At 41.0% G+C, this 23,064-nt stretch overlaps 1 protein-coding gene across 1 annotated transcript in view; it reads left to right on the top strand.

Annotated features, from left to right (window-relative positions):
* The window catches only part of LOC135109366 (thrombospondin type-1 domain-containing protein 7A-like), a 214,746-nt gene that overhangs the window by 93,099 nt on the left and 98,583 nt on the right, over nucleotides 1-23,064 (top strand). Inside the window, exon 3 of the mRNA XM_064020758.1 lies at nucleotides 3,601-3,730. Within this exon, the coding sequence (XP_063876828.1) occupies nucleotides 3,601-3,730 (130 nt within the window). The remainder of the gene's footprint in view (nucleotides 1-3,600; nucleotides 3,731-23,064) is intronic.

Here is a 23,064-nt window from a genome sequence, read left to right as displayed (position 1 = left end):
ATACACTTGGAATACTTGCCTCCCACAGCTAGTCGTCAGTGGAGGATGTTTCAATATTCATGGTAAAGGATGCTGTATAATTCACTACACTTTCATAAGTAATTCCTTCAGACTTTTAAGTCAAGATTTTTTTCCAAAGTGCCTAAAGGAGAAAAGCAAAAGATTAGTGTTTACCTCTCAAGCATTTCCACTCGCCAAATGCTGCAGCAAAAATATCTCATCAGAAATAAGACAGCGCACCGACATTCAGGGGTGAGGAGGAATAACCTAATTCATTCCATTACCTTTAAAATACACGCGATATTTCTTTTCTGTAAAGTAAAAAACGAAGTTCGGGAGTAATCCAAGAGTCCGGAAAGCGGCAAAGGTTGAAAAGACGAAAAGTTCACATTGCCTCCTCCGAGTCCTCGTCCACTCAGTCCCATCGGAGCAGGACATGGACAGCGGCCGCCCAGCCCACGCACTGCGATCCTTTATTCAATGCGGAACAAAAGACTGGCCAAGGGTTGTGTGCATTTAAAACACCAAAACTCCCTTGAATATTGAGGCCAAAAAATTAATATGCATTCCTCCGACAAAAACTTGTAACCTGCCCACGTATTCGCCTCAGGGACACAGCATGAAACTATCCCACAAACTCATCTTTTTCTTAGTGTCTCTTGAAACGTTGAGTTTGCGGTTTTGTTTGCAGACAGGATCGAGCGTGCTTTATTTTTGTCCTTTCTCTCTCACTTTCCGCTTTCCCTCTTGTTTCTCCACTGTTCCATCTACTTCAACAATTAAACAAAGACGCCACAGCAAGATCATATGGCGTTCTTCTCTTTAGCATTGTCATTATCATCATTTATCGTCCTTTTATCCTTTTATCCTTTTATTTATCTATCTTTCTTTGCTAGTTATTATACGGTGCTGTCCTCTTTACCATTATCATTAACATCATTTATCATTCTTCTTTTTCATTATTAGTTACCATATGACGGTCTCCCCTTTATCATAATCATCTCATTTATCGTCCTTTTCCTTCCTTACTGGTTATCAAATAGTGCTTCCCTCATTATCATTATCAACATTCATCATCTATCGAATACCGCTCTTCTCTTTACCATACGTATCTCATTTTACATCCTTATTTTTCTAAGTTTGGCCGCCTAAAAATGTCTCCCCTAGTTTTTTTTTTTTTTTTTTTTTTGTGGTTGTGGACGATCTCTTCTTACTCCTTTTCATGTCCTGTGTAAATTAAATGGAGCCCAAGAAATCAAGATCCACAACAGACATTAATTCAGGTAAAAAAAAAAATCATTCAAGGATGAAGTCACTGGAGAACAAAGAGAAGGTCAGCCCACTACACTGACACGGGGGATAAACAGATTCATTACGGACTGATAAAAATTTGTAATCATGTGTCAACAGAGGACTAATTAACGCTGTCACTGCTATTTGACACATCTTTGAGACATCCTTTCTTGTTCTACGGTCACCTTCAAACACTGCATCAGCTAGAAACTGCAAAATCTATTCTTTATTGACCCCTTTTCTTCCTCGTAGATTTTTATAAAGATTTTGTTGCTTTTAGTGTTGTGAAGTGTTGCATATCCTAGTAAAAGAGTTAAAATGAAAAGGAGTGGTAATTACTTTGCTACATTTCCCATTGACGGACTGTATAATTTATTCTCTCTCTCTTTTTTTCCCTCTCTCTCTCCTTCCTTCTCTTCCTCCATCTCCGTTTCCGCCGCCGCCTCCTTTCATTTCCTGCCTCTATTTCCATGGCGTATAAACCTTCACGTCAAGACTTCCTTTCACGTCGCTCGCCTTCATACTGACTCGCTCGCCCGGTCCTCGTTACCTTCGCCTTTCCACTCTTTTTGCCTTCTTCTCTTCATCGTGACCTTTTCTCTTTCCGTCTGTCTGTCTGCATGGGTGTCTGGCTTGCTGGCTGGCTGGTACACTCCTCTTTCTTTTACTCTTATATCCGTAACTCTAAGAATATTACAAAAATCATTCCTTCTTAACACAAAAGAGTGAAGAAAGTGAAGAAACAAAGGCTCTTCTCTTCTCCTTCAAGTGTCATCGCAGCAAAGTAACAGCAGCGTGGAAAGAAAGGGTAAAAGGAATGCCCAGGGGTCTTTAATTTCTTTACCATTACCCGGGCGAGTCTTGTCACTTCCCTACAAAAACACGACACAGAGAAATACAGTAATGACAATAAGATCCTGAGGCGTCAAGAATAACATAAGATATTCACCATTTACTGCCAATAATAATAATGCAGAGGACTAAGAGCGTTATGCATAATATTTACAAGCACGGACTATAATGAAGGAGGTTTAAAAAGGTGAAATTGATGTGGAAGGATAAAAAAAAGGGGGAGGCAGATTATACAAATTTTTGATGGTAACTTTGAGGATCGTGATCTGTACAATGATGAGATCAGCAATGAAATTAATAAACTGAATAGATTTAAACATAACGTAACCTAGCCTAAACTAATATAACCTAACCTAACCTAACCTAACGTAACCTAAACTAAAGTAACCTAACCTAACCTAACCTAACCTAACGTAACGCAACATAAACTAGCCTAACCTAACCTACCCTAACCTAACCTAACCTACCCAAGACTAACGTAACGTAGCATAACATAACCTAACCTGACCTAGACTAACGTAACATAACTTAACCTAACCTAGACTAACCTAACCTAACCTAACCTAACCTAGACTAACGCAACCTAACCTAACTTGACCTACCACTCAAATAAACGCTTAAGTTATTTCAATATCATCCATACAGAAAACTTTGCCAAGGTACATAAGATTATCCAGTTTCTTGCCAGTATCATGTCTGTAAGCGACCTTAAATTACAAAAAAAAAAAAAAAAAGTCTCATTGTGCTTTGTGACTTGGGAACGATGAGCCAGGAAGCAGTGAAGGGATTAGCAATGCGGAGGGAAATAAGACTGACAGAATCAATGGAATTAGTCTGACGAGCCGCTTGGGTTATGCAAGACGCCACTCTGTATTCAAAACCGTGTCACTCAGGCTAGGAAAGATATAGCTGTTTATTTTGCAAGTGTTACGTAAGACAGCACTTTCATTATGTGTGTGTGTGTGTGTGTGTGTGTGTGTGGGTGGGTGGGTAGGTGTGAGTTGATGTGTGTATCTCTGTTTTTTTTTCAGTCTTTCTTTGCCTGCATGCTTCTCTCTCTCTCTCTCTCTCTCTCTCTCTCTCTCTCTCTCTCTCTCTCTCTCTCTCTCTCTCTCTCTCTCTCTCTCTCTCTCTCTCTCTCTCTCTCTCATGTAAACTGCACACTGCTTCCCAGAAATGATAGACGAGGCGCAAACACAGCAACCCACTCATTCTCTCCCTCACAAACCTGTAATTAAACGAAGTAACACAGAAACAATAAAAAAAAGATACCCTGTAATTAACAAACAACAATACAACCACCACCATCGCCACCACCAGCAACAACACCAACAACAGGGAAAAAACATACAAATCTGAAGAGTCTTTTCAATACACGGGTTATGAACAGTATATATATTTGCAAAGTCCTTTATTTTATTTTCATTCAGTTCGTTCGCTCTCTCTCTTTTCCAGCGTGTGTCTGGCTGGGCGAAAACGAGTGGCGGAGAGAGTGCGGACCTGTGTGGTGAACCGGGACTGCACAGTGACGCAATGGTCCAGCTGGTCAACTGTCGTGCCAGGATGCGTCGCCCCGAGTGGACTGGTAATGTGTTTGCTGCTGTTTGTTGTTTGTTTGTGGTGGTGGTGGTGGTGATGTCTTAGTGTGGCATGACTCGTGTCTTTTTTTTTGAGAGGGTTTCTGTTCTGTGTGTGTGTGTGTGTGTGTGTGTGTGTGTGTGTGGTTCTCTCACGTTTCCCAAGGAGGTTATGATGTGAGCTAAACAAAAATGTTAATTTATGCTTTATTCCTATACTCTCTCTCTCTCTCTCTCTCTCTCTCTCTCTCTCTCTCTCTCTCTCTCTCTCTCTCTCTCTCTCTCTCTCTCTCTGCTCTGACCATACTGATGTAAATACACCACGTAACATCAATATCCTCCTCCTCCCCTTCACCACCACTACCACTACCACCACTACCACCAACACCACCACTACCACCACCACCACCACCACGACCAAAGAGGAAAACATTACCGAGACAACTAAACCTGAGCCACCGCAAGCCTGCCTCACATTAGCGTCTAGTATCACCTGAGCTCCTAGAGGGAGATGCACGTGTCGGCAGCGGGTCACGGCTCACTTACCCTGCCTAGGTAGCCAACAAAGGGAGACTAACAGGTGGGGGTTGTAAATACCTAGCAGAGCGAAAGCCGCTGCCAATATTACACAGTGTTTACCTTGAAGTGTTGCTGGAGAATGAGGGAGGAAGGGGGAGAGAGAGAGAGAGAGAGAGAGAGAGAGAGAGAGAGAGAGAGAGAGAGAGAGAGAGAGAGAGAGAGAGAGAGAGAGAGAGAGAGAGAGAGAGAGAGAGAGAGAGAGAGAGAGAGAGAGAGATTATTTTGTCTACTTCCTGCACACAAGTTAGAGAGAAAACTTGTATATACCTACGCTACGTCTCATAACTTTTGGAAGCTACCATGAATTATTCCATTGAACGTCTGTGGCAATAAAGTAAAAATGTGCTACAAGGTGTGTGTGTATGTGTGTGCGTATAATTATCATGAGTCTGAATGTGTAGTTTTTTTTTCAGTCACGCAATCGTAGCAGTGTGATAAGCATGCAATCCCTCGATAAATAAGAGTGAGCCTGTGTGTGTGTGTGTGTGTGTGTGTGTGTGTGTGTTGCGTGCCGCAGTTAGTTAGCTGTATTATTTAACCGACACGACAGGAACTCTCTCATGGGCCATCACTAATGTCTCTTCTCCCGTGAGTGTTTGAGGTGAAGGCGACGGGATCGAAAAAAAAAAAGAAGAAGAAAAGAAAACACAGGACCGCATCATAAAACGCCTTGTTCTCTCATAAATATTTTGAAAAGCCAAAGAAATGAATGGTCAGGTTTTTATATGTGTTTTCCTACTGACGATGCAGAATCCTTGCTAATCAATTAGTATAATCATGAAAAACGCCTTGAAAACACAGATGACTTCCAACAGTGTCTGATGATACGATTACTATTGTCATTCTTTCTTTAGTTTGGAGAAGTGTGTGAGTATTTTTTAACTAGAGCTTTTCGGAAACTAATGCATAAGTATCTAACGTATTTTAAAACAACTGATAGCAAGAAAAAATGTACAACAGGGAAAGGAATGTGCAATTGTTAAAAGGAATAAGACAAGCATATTATGAAAATTTTGGAATACGGCACCGGCCATACCGAGCACTTTACAACAGAGAGAGGGGAAAAAAGTATAACAATTTAACTATACAGCCAGAAGTCAAACGAAGCATCTCACAGAGGAGGAAAACATTATAAAAACTTAACAATACGAGCAGCGGTCACTCGGAACGCATCACAACCAAGACAAAAAGTATTATAAAAACTTAAGAATACGGATAGCGGTCATACGGTACACACCACAGCAAGTTACGTAAATCCCACAAGTTCCTCAGTGTTCCCTATGGCTCCGCTCCGTATCCTGCGTGCGCGGCGGCTGCTGGAACATTCGCATGGGTCTTTGATTCCTGCCAACTTTGAGGTCCTCCCAACGTGTAAGTTAAGAGGGAAGTGGCACAGAGCGGGCTAGCCAGCTCCTCCCGCCCCGTGAAAGGAGGCGAGGCGCTAACTTGAGGGAGGGAAGTTTGAGTTACGGCTTCATTCTAAGACAAACAGGCGCGTGTCACATCATCACAAAGTCACACGCGAGAAAATTCAAGGCAAGAATTCCAGTGAACAACTCCACCACTGACATGAACACCAAGGAATGTGTCCAGTCTGTCTCTCTCTCTCTCTCTCTCTCTCTCTCTCTCTCTCTCTCTCTCTCTCTCTCTCTGCTACCCAACCACCTACCTATCTATAAACTTTGTCTCTCTTTTGACTTACTATCGATATATTTACGTATATACGTATGAGCCTAACTATTTACCGATCTACTTATCTATCTATTCCTCCCTCTTTATCTATCCACCTACCGATACATGTATGTAGGTATGTATGTATGTATCTATATATCTAACTACCTATCCATCTATCTATCTATCTATTTATCTATCTATCCATGTATCTATAAACATCTAAAAACATGAAAAAAAATATATATAAGTAAACAAACCACTTCCCAGGAAACATACACAATGCTCACTACACTCGCGATTCAAAATATGCGCCACTAAATCCAGACCTAGAAGTTGTGCCAAAGGGGATAAGAGGTTAGGAATGTCCTGTTAAGAGCCCCGCCAGCCAGCGCCATCCCTAACAAGCATCCCCAGATACCAAGTTATGCCTCTCTGTCGCGCTGCAGCCCTCGCCCGCCGCCACCACATTACTGGGCGACACGTGGGCTGCTGAGGGATTCGAACCTGGGATACGTGACCTCCAGATGCAGTTGGGAATTCAATAGCAACTGCAGCTGAAGGTTAACTGATGAAGGTTTCGTTGTATCCTTTGTGTGTGTGTGTGTGTGTGTGTGTGTGTGTGTGTGTGTGTGTGTGTGTGTGTGTGTGTGTGTGTGTGTGTGTGTGTCTGGCTGGCTGCCTGGCTCTGTGTCTGACTTTCTCTCCCTTTCTCTGTCTGTGTTTGATTCAGTCTGTCTCTCTCTCTCTCTCTCTCTCTCTCTCTCTCTCTCTCTCTCTCTCTCTCTCTCTCTCTCTCTCTCTCTCTCTCTCTCTCTCTCTCTCTCTCTCTCTGATCAATGAGACACCCACCAAACATCACAATCAAATATCTCGTTTTTAACTTCTATAACTCGGTAAAATACAGCCACCCATAACAAGCAAACCGCAACATCAACATGCCTGAAAAAAAAAAAAAAACACAATAGATTCGTCCCAATGATACAAAGCAAGGTCACCATTACTCACAAGGTCACAATTCCCACAATGCCTCAGGTCACCCCTCGCTGCGACTTCCCAGGAGTCGCCTTGGGAGCTGTCCAACTCACCCTGTCAAATTATACTTTTTATCTACGTTCCGCTTTTTCTCTCCCATCTGAATTCAAAGGTACTGGGGAGAGAGAGAGAGAGAGAGAGAGAGAGAGAGAGAGAGAGAGAGAGAGAGAGAGAGAGAGAGAGAGAGAGAGAGAGAGAGAGAGAGAGAGAGAAAATCTACATACATATAAACCTTTCTATAATGACTATATAAAAATACAAGGCTTTAGTTTACTTTTCATCTGACAGTATTTGCATTTCATTTAATTCTCGAGGGCTGAATATGAAAAGGAAAATCACAGACCAAATATTTGATGTACACAAGCCACAGATATCAAGCCTAAGGAGAAGAGGAAGAGGAGGAGCAAGGAGGTTAAGATGGGAGAAAAATTACGAGTATATAATGTATTACGTAAAGAAAGGCTTATTGTGGCCAGTGTTTTGAATTTCGTCAAGGGAAAGTACTTGTATATGTGTTTTTTCGTGATGTTTCTTTGTATAGGCATGTTAATAGAGACGTGAAGAAAGAAAAGGGGAAGGAGGAGAAGAAGAACAAATAAAAGAAGAGCAAGAAAAAGAAGAAGAACAAGAACAAGAAGAACAAGAACAAGAAAAAAATAAAAATAAAGAAGAAGAAGAAGAAGAAGAAGAAGAAGAAGAAGAAGAAGAAGAAGAAGAAGAAGAAGAAGAAGAAGAAGAAGAAGAAGAAGAAGAAGAAGAAGAAGAAGAAGAAGAAGAAGAAGAAGAAGAAGAAGAAGAAGAAGAAGAAGAAGAAGAAGAAGAAGAAGAAGAAGAAGAAGAAGAAGAAGAAGAAGAAGAAGAAGAAGAAGAAGAAGAAGAAGAAGAAGAAGAAGAAGAAAAGGAAACATTAATATCGAATGATGAAAGGAAAATACGAAAATACATTGAGGCGAACCGAGCAGAGAGAGAGAGAGAGAGAGAGAGAGAGAGAGAGAGAGAGAGAGAGAGAGAGAGAGAGAGAGAGAGAGAGAGAGAGCCACGGGATGTATCTAGATATTAAAAGTTCCGTGAGTCAAAAAGGAAAGTTTTCAGTTCCATTTCCCAAGAACCATCATCTAATGGCCGGATCTCCACACACACACACACACACACACACTCTCTCTCTCTCTCTCTCTCTCTCTCTCTCTCTCTCTCTCTCTCTCTCTCTCTCTCTCTCTCTCTCTCTCTCTCTCAGCTTATCATGGAAGCAATCAACACCAACATGAATGCAGTAATGCTCTCCAAATCCACCAGCGTTCAACTCTCACGTGATATTACAAAAACAATACAAACATTGCCAAAACACATCACGGTAAAACATATATCCTGTTTTCTCTCTGGTGTTCGTAAATCTAGGAATCATTTCAGAAGTTGGAGATAAAAAAAAAAAAAAGACTAGATTAAGGATCCAAAATTCAGGAATGATACCATTTTGATTTAAGAAGATTGAAATGGTTAAAAAAAAAAATGTGGCGGGCTCCCCCTCACAGAAATACTGATATCTGGAATGGACTGAAAGAAATGACAAACGACTTTTTTTTTTTTCCATTAACTGAATGAAAAAAGAGGTTAGCATACCAAGTACAGTCGCGGCCAGAAGTCTTGTAACCTGACGCTCTCACTTTCATTGTGTTTAACGTGTTCCTTCAGTCTCACGTCCTCTGATCTCCTTGGAACCCTTCACTTCTCAGGTGCTGTAAGGTGACAGGCAACACATCGGAGGACTTACGGTGGAGACAAAACGGTTAAATTAGTGGAAAAGAATACAGTACGTGAACAAACTTTTGGCCGTGACTGTACATTCATAGTCAAAACAGGCAGGCACATTTCATACAGGGACTGCAACGTATATGCCTGATGGTTACTTACAAATTCCCTTATTTTCTGCTTTTATGGATCCTGTTCTTAAAACCTATTCTTATACAATATCACTGCTCCTATTTGCTACCAACGATAACGAGACGCCTAAACTAGCGCTATGTATCGTACTAGCAATCACAGTTAACCGGGAGTTGGCTTACAATCTTCATAATCGTTCAGTAATATCATGCTAGAGGGAAGGAAGAATAGGCTGGTGTGTGGAGGCGGCGGGAAGGACCAGGGGGGATAAGAGGACCTTCCCTTGCAATCTTCCAGTGAGTCACGCCAACATGACTCACTGGAGAGAGAGAGAGAGAGAGAGAGAGAGAGAGAGAGAGAGAGAGAGAGAGAGAGAGAGAGAGAGAGAGAGAGAGAGAGAGAGAGAGAGAGAGAGAGAGAGAGAGAGACCCAAATTTCTCGAGTATCTATTAAGACATTGCGTGTACAACTCAAGACTTTTCAATATTTCATGAAGTAACAGCAACTGAAACTCCACCTCCCCTCATCTCTCTCTCTCTCTCTCTCTCTCTCTCTCTCTCTCTCTCTCTCTCTCTCTCTCTCTCTCTCTCTCTCTCTCATCTTTTCCACGCCAAGGTTTCTTATCCCTCCTCCACTAATGGCCCGATTAACAACACATTAATATCCATCCCTCGGGCGCGGAGCTTGAAGGAGAGAGGGAGCGATGAATGAGGGAAGGTGTGGAATGTGGAGGGGAGGTGTGGAAAGTATGGGCTTGAGGGCAAATGGGAGATTCAGAGGTAAGGAGGAGGAGGAGGAGAAGGAGGAGGAGGAGGAAGAGGAGAAGGAGGAAAGGAAGTTCATTCAGAGTTTACTTAAGTACAGTGTGTGTGTGTGTGTGTGTGTGTGTGTGTGTGTGTGTGTGTGTGTAGGAGAGAAAGTGTGAATATGAATTACCTTCCACAATTTCCCTCTCTCTCTCTCTCTCTCTCTCTCTCTCTCTCTCTCTCTCTCTCTCTCTCTCTCTCTCTCTCTCTCTCTCTCTCTCTCTCTCTCTCTCTCTCTGACGTGACACCTCCTGTTTTTGCCCTCCTCACCAGCACCACAGTCATATTTCTCCTCTCGCCTCCCTTTCCTTGTCACTCGTGGCGGCGACATCCCTCCCATGATCCCCTGGTTTGCGACACTCCCCTTCTGAAGAATATTGCACACCTGTTCACCGCCTTCAAGTTTGGTTTGCCGCCGCTGCTGCTTGACCACTGCCTCTTCTGTGTGATGGCGTCTCTATGGTTTTGTCTCTTTGTTTGTCTGTGTCTGTTTCTGTCTCTCTGTCTCTGTCTGTTTGTCTGTTTCTCTCTCTCTCTCTCTCTCTCTCTCTCTCTCTCTCTCTCTCTCTCTCTCTCTCTCTCTCTCTCTCTCTCTCTCTCTCTCTCTCTCTCTCAAACAGCGCCTTTCTTCTATTCTACTATATTATTATCAAGACTAACTCACAAACAGCAGGTAATGCCAGGAAAGCAAATAACACGGTATAGATTACTGAAGTTACCCAACACAACCTACAGAAGAGCAATGAACATGAAAACTCGACACATATCACAAAATTTACAAAAAAAAAAAAAAAAACACTTCACTGTAGGTATGCATAAAACACTACCTGTCTTATCGTAATGTTAAAACAAAGTATGCAAAAGAAATAACATTTACATTATAATACAACAAACACATATTTTTTGTTTCATCGTAACGCGCTCTTATATAAAGCGAAAGAAAATAACGTAAAATAGCAAGGCCAAGCATAATATGAGAACCATTTACATTCTTATGCAACAAATATTATTCCTTGCTGCAGCCTAACATATTTTCACACAGAGACAAATAAATACGCACACACACGAAAAAAAAAAGAACAATGCAAACACGTAGCACTAACACACCTAACACCACTCACACAGTATTTCACAAGCAACAGTATACACGACTTTCAAACAAACAAGGCAGGCAGGCAGGCAACAACATCACGCAATACAATACCCTCCACACAATGCCACACCACACAATACCACACCACAGTCTCACATCTCGTCTGTTCGTGCCGCAGGATCCCGCTCATCTGAACACCTCGCCATTCCTACACATTTCCCTCGCCGCCGTCATGTTTTCATCCATTGGAAATATTCTTCTCGACACGAAAACGCGGGACGTGTCGGCACCAAAATCTCGGAGGCGAGCGAGGGCTGAAAACCTCCCACATTTTTCCTTTCGCGTCTCGAATTTTCAGCAGCTCAAGTGCGGGCGTGAGGGATACTGAGGAGGGGCCCGCAGGCATACCAGATGTGTGTGTGTGTGTGTGTGTGTGTGTGTGTGTGTGAGTGTGTGTGTGTGGTGCTGTAGTGGAGTCATGTTAGCAATGCGATGTTCCTTATACGTACATACAAGTATAAACACGTGAATACATACTTATATATACATACATAGGCTGGAACATACTAACACACACACACACACACACACACAGATAAACTGATATACAATGCTATACATACTGAAATACATATTAATGCATATACATACAAGTACACGCTGTGATATTCAACAGTGCATATATAAATAACACATACATCGTTCATCCACCGACAAACGCTCGCCCCCCCCTCTCTCTCTCTCTCTCTCTCTCTCTCTCTCTCTCTCTCTCTCTCTCTCTCTCTCTCTCTCTCTCTCTCTCTCTCACCTCCATTCCTCCTTCCTGCCTACCATTCCTCCTTCCTCACATCTCTCCCTTCTCCTTCCCTGCGGCCACGTAACAGTGTCCCTCCCTTCCTCCCTTCCTCCTTCCCTCCTTTCCTTCTTATTGCATCCCTTACCCACACCACTCCCCTCCTCCCTCGACCTTCCCACTACGCCCCGAGCCTCTCTCCTTCCACTCCCTCCCTGTGGCCACGTTTCCAGGAGCCCCACGTGTCCTTGGCGTAATTCGAAGTCAAACATCCTGGAACAGTTACCGGGACCCTAACAAGACAGGCCAGGTGACGTGGAAAGTGTCCCAAGTCACTAACAAGCTGGGGAATGAAAGTCATTTTCTATTTTTTCCCTATCATAGTTACAGTAGGTTTTTTTTTTCTGTTCTAGTTAAAAGAGGCCAAGGATCAGCAAAGGGACATAGAGTGGGGAAAAGAAGATATGTTTTCGTTTAATAGTTACAAGAGAGACAAATAACAGAGTGGGACGTAAAGAGCGATTTTCTGTCCTGCTCTAGTTACAAAAGCAATGGACCAATGACCAGAAGGGAATATAAAGAGCGATTTTTTCTTCTATTCTAGTTTCAAGAGACCAGAGACCAGAAGGGACATAGGAGGAGATTGTTTTTCCTTTCCCAGTTGCAAGACAGACATTAAGAACCAAAGAGGGAAACATAAGAAAAGCTGTTCTCCTATCCTAATTACAAGAGAGAGAAGTGAGAGAGAGACACGATACCAGAGGGAGACATGAGGATGGCTTTTCTCTGGCTAGTAAACAGGTTAAGGAGAGAACAGCGTCGAGATACAAAGTGAAGGAAAGAAAAAAAGAAAAGAAAGGGAATTGAAGGATCTGGTGTATAAATGGGTTAAATCAGGGCAAGTTTAGTTAGCAACTGTTTTCGAGGGACACATAAATGATTTAGCACGTTCTTATGGGTAATTTTTCCTATTAGTAGTGTAGGACATTCGTCAAACTATCACTGAAATCATGAAAGTATTTCTGAAAACTTCAAAAACTTCTTTAATCGAGTCAAGATGTTTAAGAAATGTCTAAGAACAGCAACCAAGGAAGGAGAGAGAGAGAGAGAGAGAGAGAGAGAGAGAGAGAGAGAGAGAGAGAGAGAGAGAGAGAGAGAGAGAGAAATTCCTACCGATTCACACGCACACACAATAAAATAAGAATGTGAAGAGAGACGGAATGATAATGAGCGGCAGAGATTAGAAGGATTTGGTAACTACGGGTGATGAAGATTAAGAGAGAGAGAGAGAGAGAGAGAGAGAGAGAGAGAGAGAGAGAGAGAGAGAGAGAGAGAGAGAGAGAGAGAGAGAGAGAGAGAGAGAGGAGAGAGAACCAAAACTAGTACTCGAAAACGCTTTACTCTCTCACCAAAACAAATTTCAAACGCCACAGAGATGATAAGCCAAATTTCCAACACTATTTCTACCCCCGGATAACGTAGAAAACTAGTTAACCTGTCACTAGAACTATAAAAAACACCTAAAAAACACAAAAAAAAACGTATATTTTCAACTATGACCTTTTGAAAATAGTGGAGGAGTGGGTGCGGCGCAGGAGTGTTTCAGAATACAGTCTGTAGACCCAAACCATGTGCATCACCGTCTCTTCCTCCCTGGTAAGCGGCCGCGAGTACAAGGCACAGCAAGGAGGTCCCACTGTTTGTGTCTCCATCCACGTTCCCCCTGATTGATTTTCCGTGAAAGTTAGAGAGAGTCGCGTCTTCAAAGGAGGAGGAGGAGCAGGAACAAGGAGAGGAAAAGAGTAAGAAGAGAGAGATGTAAAGGCAAAGGGAGTAAAGAAGGAAGAAGAGAGAAATGAAGAGGAAGAGGAAGTAAAGGAGGAGGGGGAAAAAGCGAGAGAGATGAAAAGACAAATGAAGAGTAAAGGAGGAGGAAAAAGAGAGATGAAAAGGAACTGGAAAGAGGGAGTAAAAGAGGAGGAAGAGGAGAAGGAGGTGTTAGGTGAATATTATGAGGAGTTACAGAGTATAATTGTAGTTTAGTTGTTTGCTTCGTTAGTAGTTAGTTGTAACGAGGGACTCAGAGTAACGAGGCTGGACGATTGTGTGTGTGTGTGTGTGTGTGTGTGTGTGTGTGTGTGTGTGTGTGTGTGTGTGTGTGTGTGTGTGTGTGTGTGTGTGTGTGTGTGTGTGATTAGAATGGAAATTAAATATGATAGATACGAAATGATAACTGATTCAATAGCCAAAGCAACAGTAGTAGTAGTAGTAGTAGTAGTAGTAGTAGTAGTAGTAGTAGTAGTAGTGGTGGTAGTAGTAGTAGTAGTAGTAATAAAAGAAATAGAAAACCAAAACTACTACTACTACTACTACTACTACTACTACTACTACTACTACTACTACTACTACTACTACTACTACTACTAGTAATAATAATAATAATAATATTAATAATAATGATAATAATAATAATATGCACTTCCTCCTCCTCCTCCTCCTCCTCCTCCTCCTCCTCCTCCTCCTCCTCCTCCTCCTCCTCCTTTCTCTCTTTCTCTTCTTCTCCTCTTCCTTCGTCTTTAGTGGTAAAAAAGAAAAAAATAATGACTAGAAAAATCATAACACTAACGACACCAAGTATCCTTTTTCCTCCTCCTCCTCCTCCTCCTCCTCCTCCTCCTCCTCCTCCTCTTCCTCTTCCTACTCTTTACTATCAAATGGCCATCAGGAAGCTAATAATGGGGACGCCTTACACATTAATCACCTTATCTCGCCCTAGTAGGCCTAAATGAACTTTTTTCTCCTAATTTATCATATAATATTTTTTTTATTTCCTTCCCATAATAACTTTTGTCTTTTTTTAAATTTTAGTGGTATCATATGTTAAATTTTGTTTTTTCTTCTTTTCTTCCTCTCATATCCTCGTATCCAGTTTTTTCTTTGTTCCTCTTTTTCCTTCTATATCTTTTTTTCCATTTAGTGGTGGAATATAATTGTATTTTCTTTTTTTCCGTGTACTTTTCCTTTCCTTCATCTCATATTCTCGTTTCCTATTTTTTTATCAACTATTTATTTATCTTTTTTTTTCTTATTTCTCTATTATTCTTCAAAATTTCCTTTTTACCGTGTCTTATTTATTTATTTATCTTCTTTTGACACCTTGTTCCTGCATTTTTGTGGTATTTTACCTTTCTGGAGTACTTTTTTTTCTTTTGTTCTTCACTCAATAACAGTTTTGCTCTTAGAATTGGAACCTTTTACGACTTTTTTTCCTTTTATGTATTCCCATGCACGGTTTTTTTTTCTTTTCTTTCATGTTTGCTCTTTTGTTCTTCTGTGTGTGTGTATTTATATCAGTCTTTTTTTTTTCTCTCTCTTCTGTTTTTACATCCATTTGTTTTTGAGTTGCTGAAAAAATCCATATGTTTCAATAATTCAACATCACTTACCTTTCTATATTCTTTTATACATGTGTCGCTGACTTTATTTTCTCTATCTTTTTTTTAGCTATCTATATTTCTATCTGTCTATCTCTTAAATTAACTTATCTATTATTATGCCTTTCCATTTATGTAAGTATTTATTTATGTATGTATTCATTTTTTTTTTTTTTGTCTCTTTATTTACCTGCTTCTCTTTATTTTTGTCCGTTTTTCTGTTTGTCTATCTGTCTATCTGTCAACATATCTATCCGTCTGCCTGTCTGTTTGTCTGCCTGTCTGTCTATCTGTCTGTTTGTCTCTTTCTCTGCCTGTCTGTCTATCTACTTCTCTGTTTGTCTGTCTATGTTATCTGTCTCTCTCTCTCTCTCTCTCTCTCTCTCTCTCTCTCTCTCTCTCTCTCTCTCTCTCTCTCTCTCACCTCGCGGCGCAATTAGCCTGGCCTCCACCACCACAGCCGTCCTGGTAAGCACAACACTTCCACCTTCGTCAGGAGGCTTATCACGTAGCGGGTGGCGCGATCACCTGGGCGGGATGGGGCGGGAAGGGGCGATAGTGGAGGGGCGAGAAGAGGGCGGGAATGGGGGGGATGGTGGAAAGGGACGGGAATGGGCATGGAGGGGGGGGGTGGAGGAGGGACGGCAGGTGGCAGGTGGGCGAGACAAAACCACCTGCACACCTGCTCTCTTGCCCGACATTGTGAAATTGACTGTAAAAGGTGTCGCTGGTGCGTTGGTCCCCGCCTGCTGGAAATGGTTAGGGGAGGGAAAGTTTTTGTTCGTCTTCGCTCTCTCTCCTCTCTCTCTCTCTCTCTCTCTCTCTCTCCTCTCTCTCTCCTCTCTCTCTCTCCTCTCTCTCTCTCTCTCTCTCTCTCTCTCTCTCTCTCTCTCTCTTTTTTATTTTATTTTTGGTTCTTTAACGGAAAGGAAAGTGTATGGTTCGGGAGTACCTTGGGATGTTAAGTAGCCCCGAATATTTGGAAGGAAAGTTTTCTGTTCGTCCAATCTCTTTTTTTTTCCTCTTTTTTTCTTTTTCTTTACTTAGTTCTTAATAGGAAGGGAAATACAGTACATGATTCGTGAATAGTTTGGCATTTTAAATAGCTTGAATTACATGTTTGTTTGTTTTTTTTGCAACAGTATTTAAAAGATTTTTTTATGCTCTTTTTTTTTCTTTTCACTTGGTTCTCAATGTAAAGGAAAGTCCATAATTCGGGAACAGCTTATGATTTTAAGTAGCCCGAACGGCGTGCATTTTTTAAACACAATTTTAGCTTACTGGTATTAGAACATATGCGTGTGAGAAATATAATTAAAAAGAGCAAATGATAATAAAGGTGAACGCATTGGATGCTACGCAAAACACCAACCAACGCTTAGACAGCCCGCAGGTTCACAGTGTAGGTGTGTAGATCACAACAGTAAAACAGATATTACACTCAGACACGGAGAGAAAAAAAAAAAAAAAAAAAAAACAGAACAACACCAAGTTTTAACTGGTATGTAACTTTTACGTTCGGATGACAAAGTGAGAGCTCTATGCAGTCACGGTACACTCCCACCAACATTTAGACAGTACGTAATTTGTTTTTTTTATCTTTTTTTTTTCTTTTATGTTAGAGAAACTCCAGCCACTAGCAACAAAACTAATAAAAAGATTTACTGAAGGTAACCAGTCCCCTAAAGAAAACAGTTCAAAAGAAAGTCTAAATTACATTCAGAAGCGTCTTGAAAAAGTTCGTTCTGAGTCAAAATAACAAAAGAGACCTGCTCGCAGCCCGGTTCTCCGACTACTAAGCAACACATCATTCAGAACAGCTCATCTTTAACCCAAACCAGCCACAGCATACCATTCAGTGTTACCAGCGCCGCATACACGACTTTACACGAGGGATGTGTCTGTCCCATACATAACAAAAGAATAGCCATCAAATTTTGAGCACTGAAGTGATAGCGATGGACATTTCATATTTCGTCATTGTTACACAAATAGAGTAACACCAAAGGGGGGGGGGGGAGAAACACCCTGATAAACATCGAGCTAAACAAAAAAAAAAAAAAAGTAGAAACACCCAAAGTATTGCTGGGAATCGTAACCATTTGTGCAACAGCGGACACCTTAATATACATGTAATCAACAGCAACCATAAATACTCATTTCAATACCCTATATATATATGTGTGCAGGGATACTGTAAGCCGAACACGCGTGCTCATTGGTAAACAAGGAATATAAACGGGTTGGAAGGCCGGTATACGCTACCTCCTATGAAAGCCTCCCAACATTTTCACACACACGTTTCACGCTCTATTTGTTCACCGTTCGTCCATGTTTTCCCACGAGCGCCGCCTTTTGAGCTCAGCCTTTTGAACGGCTCACTAAACGCTCTCTTCCTCGAACGGTGACGATCTCTATTTGGAATGTCTTCATTAATATGGCTGTTAGCGCTGCACTCCCCTTTCCATTACTCTCTCTCTCTCTCTCTCTCTCTCTCTCTCTCTCTCTCTCTCTCTCTCTCTCTCTCTCTCTCTCTCTCTCTCATCTCATTTTTACCTTCTCTACAGCGCTTTTGTTCTCTCTTTCTTCCTGTTTCCTCCTATTTTTTTCTCTCCTCTGCTCTCCATGCCTTTTGTCCTCCACAGACCGTTTACTCTCTCTCTCTCTCTCTCTCTCTCTCTCTCTCTCTCTCTCTCTCTCTCTCCTCTCTCTCTCTCCTCTCTCTCTCTCCCATCAGTACTCGTTTACACACAAACTTCGCCCATATTGCTGTTTTCCCCGCACGCTGCAGGTCATTATTATTTTTTGCCTCTACAATAGTACAATCGTCGAGGCAGCGAGAATGAGGCTGGGGACGGCTGGGCTGGAAAATGTTGAGTTAGAATACATTACTTCTACGAATTCTTGATATATAGATGGTTTAGATAAATTGATAAATACATAGGCTGAGAGAGGTAGATATGAATAAATAGATACATGTATAAAGTGATAGTTGCCTGGAATAGACTTGCTAATGGCGTTGTTAGTGTAGAGTCAATAGGGATGTTGTAATAGAGATGATAAGTGGGTATAGGTATGCATGTTGATAAAGTTAGATTAAAAAAAAAGAGACATTGGCAGGAATTGGTTCTCAAATAGTGGTAGATGAATGGAATACACTTTACTAATCACCTTGTTAGTGCCAAGTCAATAGAGAGATTTAGAGGATTACCTAGTTTTATGGAAAGAGATGATAGGTGAGTATAAGCATGTCTTTTTCACAGGGATTGACACGTGTATGTCTGTTTTCTTTCTCGCAGCTTCTCTTTATGAACTTAATAACATAAGGGAAGCTGCAGGAAGTCATCAGGCCTACACGTGGCAGACCCTGTGTTAAGAGGACCCAACGCCAATGACTTACGTGGTAACATTCATATTTTGCCGATTTACATGATTTTTTTTTTTCTTTTTAATGTTTTTATGAGTAAAGGCACATCTGGAATAAATTTGTTTTTATTTGGCTGTGTAAAAAAGGAAAAATAAGGGACGCTGTAAGAAGTCATTAGGCTTACACGTGGGCAGTCCCTGTGGAAAAACAAACCTACCTATTTCCACCTATCATTTTCAACCATAAATTTGTCTTCTTTTAAATCTCCCTAATGACTCAGCACTAACAACCCGATTACTCTGTCTATTCTACCACTCGACTTGAGAATTATGTTCCTACGTTATGTCAGTAAGCGGAGACGTGTCGTTTGTGTATATTTCTTTTATTCACTGGCTGTTCAAAGTAAACTGCTTCATTCATAACGTAACACGACCGCTACTTTTTTCTCTCTTCTTTCTTCGAGCAACATGCGAGGAACATTAAGGCAATTTTTATCTTATTTCCTCCTCCTTTCCCTCCCGAGTCACGTTCCCTCGCTGGAAACGTTTTCTAACATCTTTTGATCATACGAAAAGATACCAGGCCGGGCAGAGTAAATGGAAGGGAGAGGGGGGGGAAGGACAAGATTATACCCCATCCCGCGGTTCCGTTAAGTTTTCTGGTATTTTTTTTTTTCACTAAAACATCGTCTGCTTGTCACTTTTTCCCTAAAACATCGTCTTTCTCATCTATTTTCCAGTAAAACATCGGTTTTTCTCAATTTCGTCCTATAAACATCGGCTTCTTCTGTCACTTTCCACTAAAACATCGTTTTTCATTTACTATTTTTCGCTAAAACTACCTCCTTAGTCACTTTCCACTCAAACATGTTCCTCTGTCACTTTCCATCGTTCTCTCTTCAATTCAACGCAAAAAACACATCTTCAAGTTTTTCATTCTCGCTAAAAAAAAAAAAAAAAAATTCTGTCTTCGTCCCTTCACCTTTACTACTCTCCCCTTTTCCACCTCCTTATTCCTGTACCCTTCCCTGTCCTTCCCTTCGCGTGCCCCTTCCGTCCCCCTTCACCTTACGTACTATCTCCTTTCGCCCCGCTCCGCCCCATAACCAAGCAATCACACGGCTGAGGGGACCTTCTGACGACGAGGCCTCCACCCCTTCATTATCCTTGCGGCACAGACCCTCCTACCAACGGGACGCCCCTTCTCCTCGCGCTTCTTCTCATAATGTTCCTTCTCTTCTCCTTCATCCTCCTCCTCCTCCTCTTCATAATCTTTTTTTCTTTTCTTTCATCCTCCTTCTGCTTCTCCTTTCTCCTCCTTCCACTCCTCATCATCCCAATGTTCCTTCTAATATCCTTCATTTTCCTTCTTCTTCTCCATCATCCCTCCTTCTCCTTGCACTCCTCCTAATCGTAATGTCCCTTCTTCTTTTCTTCATGATCTCTTCGTCCTCTCCTTCATTCTCCTTCTCCTTCTCCTTATTCATCTGTCTTCTCCTCGCACTCTTCTCTATCATGTTCTTCCCCTTCTCCTACGTCTTTTTTTTTTCTTTTCCTATCCATCATAATATATATTTTTTTCTTCTATACTTTTCTATCATCATCCTTCTTCTTTTCTTCCTCTCCATCATCTTTCTCCTCTTCTTCTTTTTCTCTGTCTTTACTCTCCATCCTCCTCCTTTTCTTCTCCTTCATCTTCCCTCCTTCTCCTTCTCCTCTCTTTCATTTTCATACTTATCCTCTCCATCCTCCTCCTCCTTTTACTACTACTACTACTACAACTACTAATGTTTCGATTGCCACTAGTACTGCTACTACTGCTGCTGCTACTTTTAAGATGTGGTAAAGTTCAGTTTAAATTTTTCCCTCCCAAAAGTGAGACAAAGAAAATGTGTCAAGTCCAAAGCCGGCTGAGTTACAGAAGGTTGTGTGAGCGTGTGTCAGAGAGAGAGAGAGAGAGGAGAGAGAGGAGAGAGAGAGAGAGAGAGAGAGAGGAGAGAGGAGAGAGAGAGAGAGAGAGAGAGAGAGAGAGAGAGAGAGGAGAGAGAGAGATCCAGAAAAAAGGAAAAGGAAATCCGTTAAAATAAGTAGCTTCTGAAATCCACCTTGTTAATATCCTTAAAGGTAAAAAGAATAAATATATATATACATATAAAAAAAAAGTTGAAACACCAAACAAAAAATAAGATAAAAAGAAAGAAAAAAGAAAACAAAAAAAAAACAATGTGAAAGCACTCTATATCTCCACGCTACAACACAACTTTCATATGTAAATTGGAGTGAAGTTAGAGAGGTACTCATATTTCGCTCCAACTAAAGTCCAAAAACAGCTTCATAGTACAAACATAACCATAAAATTCCTTAAATGCTTGAAGGGAAGCGTTCTTTTGAATACTTTCGGTACTTAACGATGTTCTTAGACAGATAGATAAATAGATATATAGACAGACAGACAGACAGACAGGTAGACAGAAAAAAAAAAAAACAGAAATATAACCAGATAAAATAAAAAGATACGAGTAGAATGTTAAAATATACAGGTAAGTTACAAAGATAAGAATTAATAAGTTGGTAGATAAGTAGATATGTAAATAAATTATCAGGTATAGACATAGAATATTATATAAACAGATAGGCTGATATAAGAACATCCGTCATCAGCTCTACCCGTGGCAGTCCCCGCGTACATAGCTATATAATTGCAGGCTGATTATTAGGTAAATGAAGACAGGACCGACTGACAGATAAATAAATAGACGGTCATAATAATAATGATATACCTGAAGAGGCAGCAAGTCTTCAACCATACCCGCGGCAATTCCTGTGTACATATTACCACTTCCGTCATTTATTATCATTTACTTCTAATTCTCATAACAACATATATTCAAGCTTATAACCAGAATCTTGTAGACGAAGGAATATCAGTATTAACACCACCTTTGTCATTATTAATATCAGTCTGTTCTCTTTCTCATTACAAGAACTATTCAAATTTATAACTGAAGTCTTACTGAGAAAAGAGCATCAATCTAGTCTTTGAGCTCCCTACTGATTGCACTGTATCTGACAAGAAGCGCAGAATATATGAACGTGTACTAACAAGCCTTCGATGTGTTGGAAGGTAAACACTTGCTGGAGAAAGGGAAGGCGAATCAGTATATAGCAATGCGAAAATAAACGATCTATATTTACAAGGGCTGCAGCGTAAGGATTGAAGGGGGAGTGAGAAGCGCCAGGTTATGAGAAAGGTAAAACTGGCGTGCTAAGTAATATGACGGGCGTAAAAAAAAGGGTAATAAGAAAGGCGAGTTATAAAACAGCGTAATGGGGCATAGCGGCTGCCAGCTGGGCGCCTGTCACTGCGGCACCTAAAACACTCACAGGGGGATAGAAAGGATAAGAAAGAAAAAAAAAAGTGGGGAGACTGAGGCCGAGATACAAGTTTATTCCCGACGTTAGCCACGTTCTCTATGATTTTATTTATTTATTTTTATTGTTCACTTTCGTGTTTCAATAATATGAAGGTAAAACGCAGGTTCTTACTTTTTATTTATTTTTTTTTTTCCAAAAATTTTTAACTTCTAACTTGGAACAAATTTTCACACATTTTCCTTTTGCAGAAATCTGTGTCATTTATAACGAATGACTAACGTAGTACTGAAACAATGAAATTTGCCTTCCTCAGTGGGTTTGTTCGATTCTCAGCAGTGTTAAATCGGTCCTTCCATCAGAAGGCACCGGAAACACGCACAAGAATAATTTACATAAGTAAAGACTGTTACATCTCATATGCAATTTACTTATCACTCACAGAAGTCCTGAAGATCCCTAGTTTTTCAATGTCCCTCATAAAAAGGGGAAATTTGAACTTGTCAGAAAATTTAACTTGGAGGTTAAATTGGAGGCAAAACTACATATTTTTTTTCCACATCAACAGGATATGGCCTTCTATACAATAAATACAATAGGGAAACTTTGAACTTGAGGTCAGAGAAGTTAACGTGGAGATCTTTAATATTCATCAAACTAGATTTTTTTTTTTTTTTCCCACAGCAACAGCACGAGACCTTCTATACAATCATCCATTCAGCAGTCATCTCTAACCTAACCTGACCTACTCCAGTGACACGCATTAACCCAACAGCCGTGCCTTCATCACTAAACACAGCCCGTCTATGCATCAGATCTTCTAAACAGAGGAAAATGAGCTTGGTGATTTTCAATATTCATCACAACTAATACTTTCCTCCCCTCAGCACTGCAAAATCTTCAATACAACAATACTTTCAGCACGTGACACACTACTAACTTAACAATAGTCCCTAAACATTGCTCGTCCTAACCTCAGACTGTCCAGCTAAATAAAACCACCGCTTCGATACATGTTTACCTTCCATGAATTGAGTTTTGCTGCATTGGCCCTGCCACTTATTCTCCTCCCACAGGACACTGGTTCTATTACTCGTATGTATGCCATTTCCGTTTATATAAGGAGTATGCCTCTCGTGTGTGTGTGTGTGTGTGTGTGTGTGTGTGTGTGTGTGTGTGTGTGTGTGTGTGTGAGGATGAAAACACTACAGGGAATTAGACTGACCCTGTCCAGCCTGAAACACTCGTGATTTATTCATCTCCCCTGTGGTGCGGCATTTGGCAGGACAATTCCCCTCGTCTGCACCAAATAACA

Source organism: Scylla paramamosain, chromosome 18, assembly GCF_035594125.1.
Source record: "Scylla paramamosain isolate STU-SP2022 chromosome 18, ASM3559412v1, whole genome shotgun sequence".
In the NCBI taxonomy this organism is placed as follows: Eukaryota; Metazoa; Arthropoda; class Malacostraca; order Decapoda; family Portunidae; genus Scylla; species Scylla paramamosain.
Note: the sequence above shows the minus strand (reverse complement) of the source record. Positions and strands in the feature narration are given on the sequence as shown.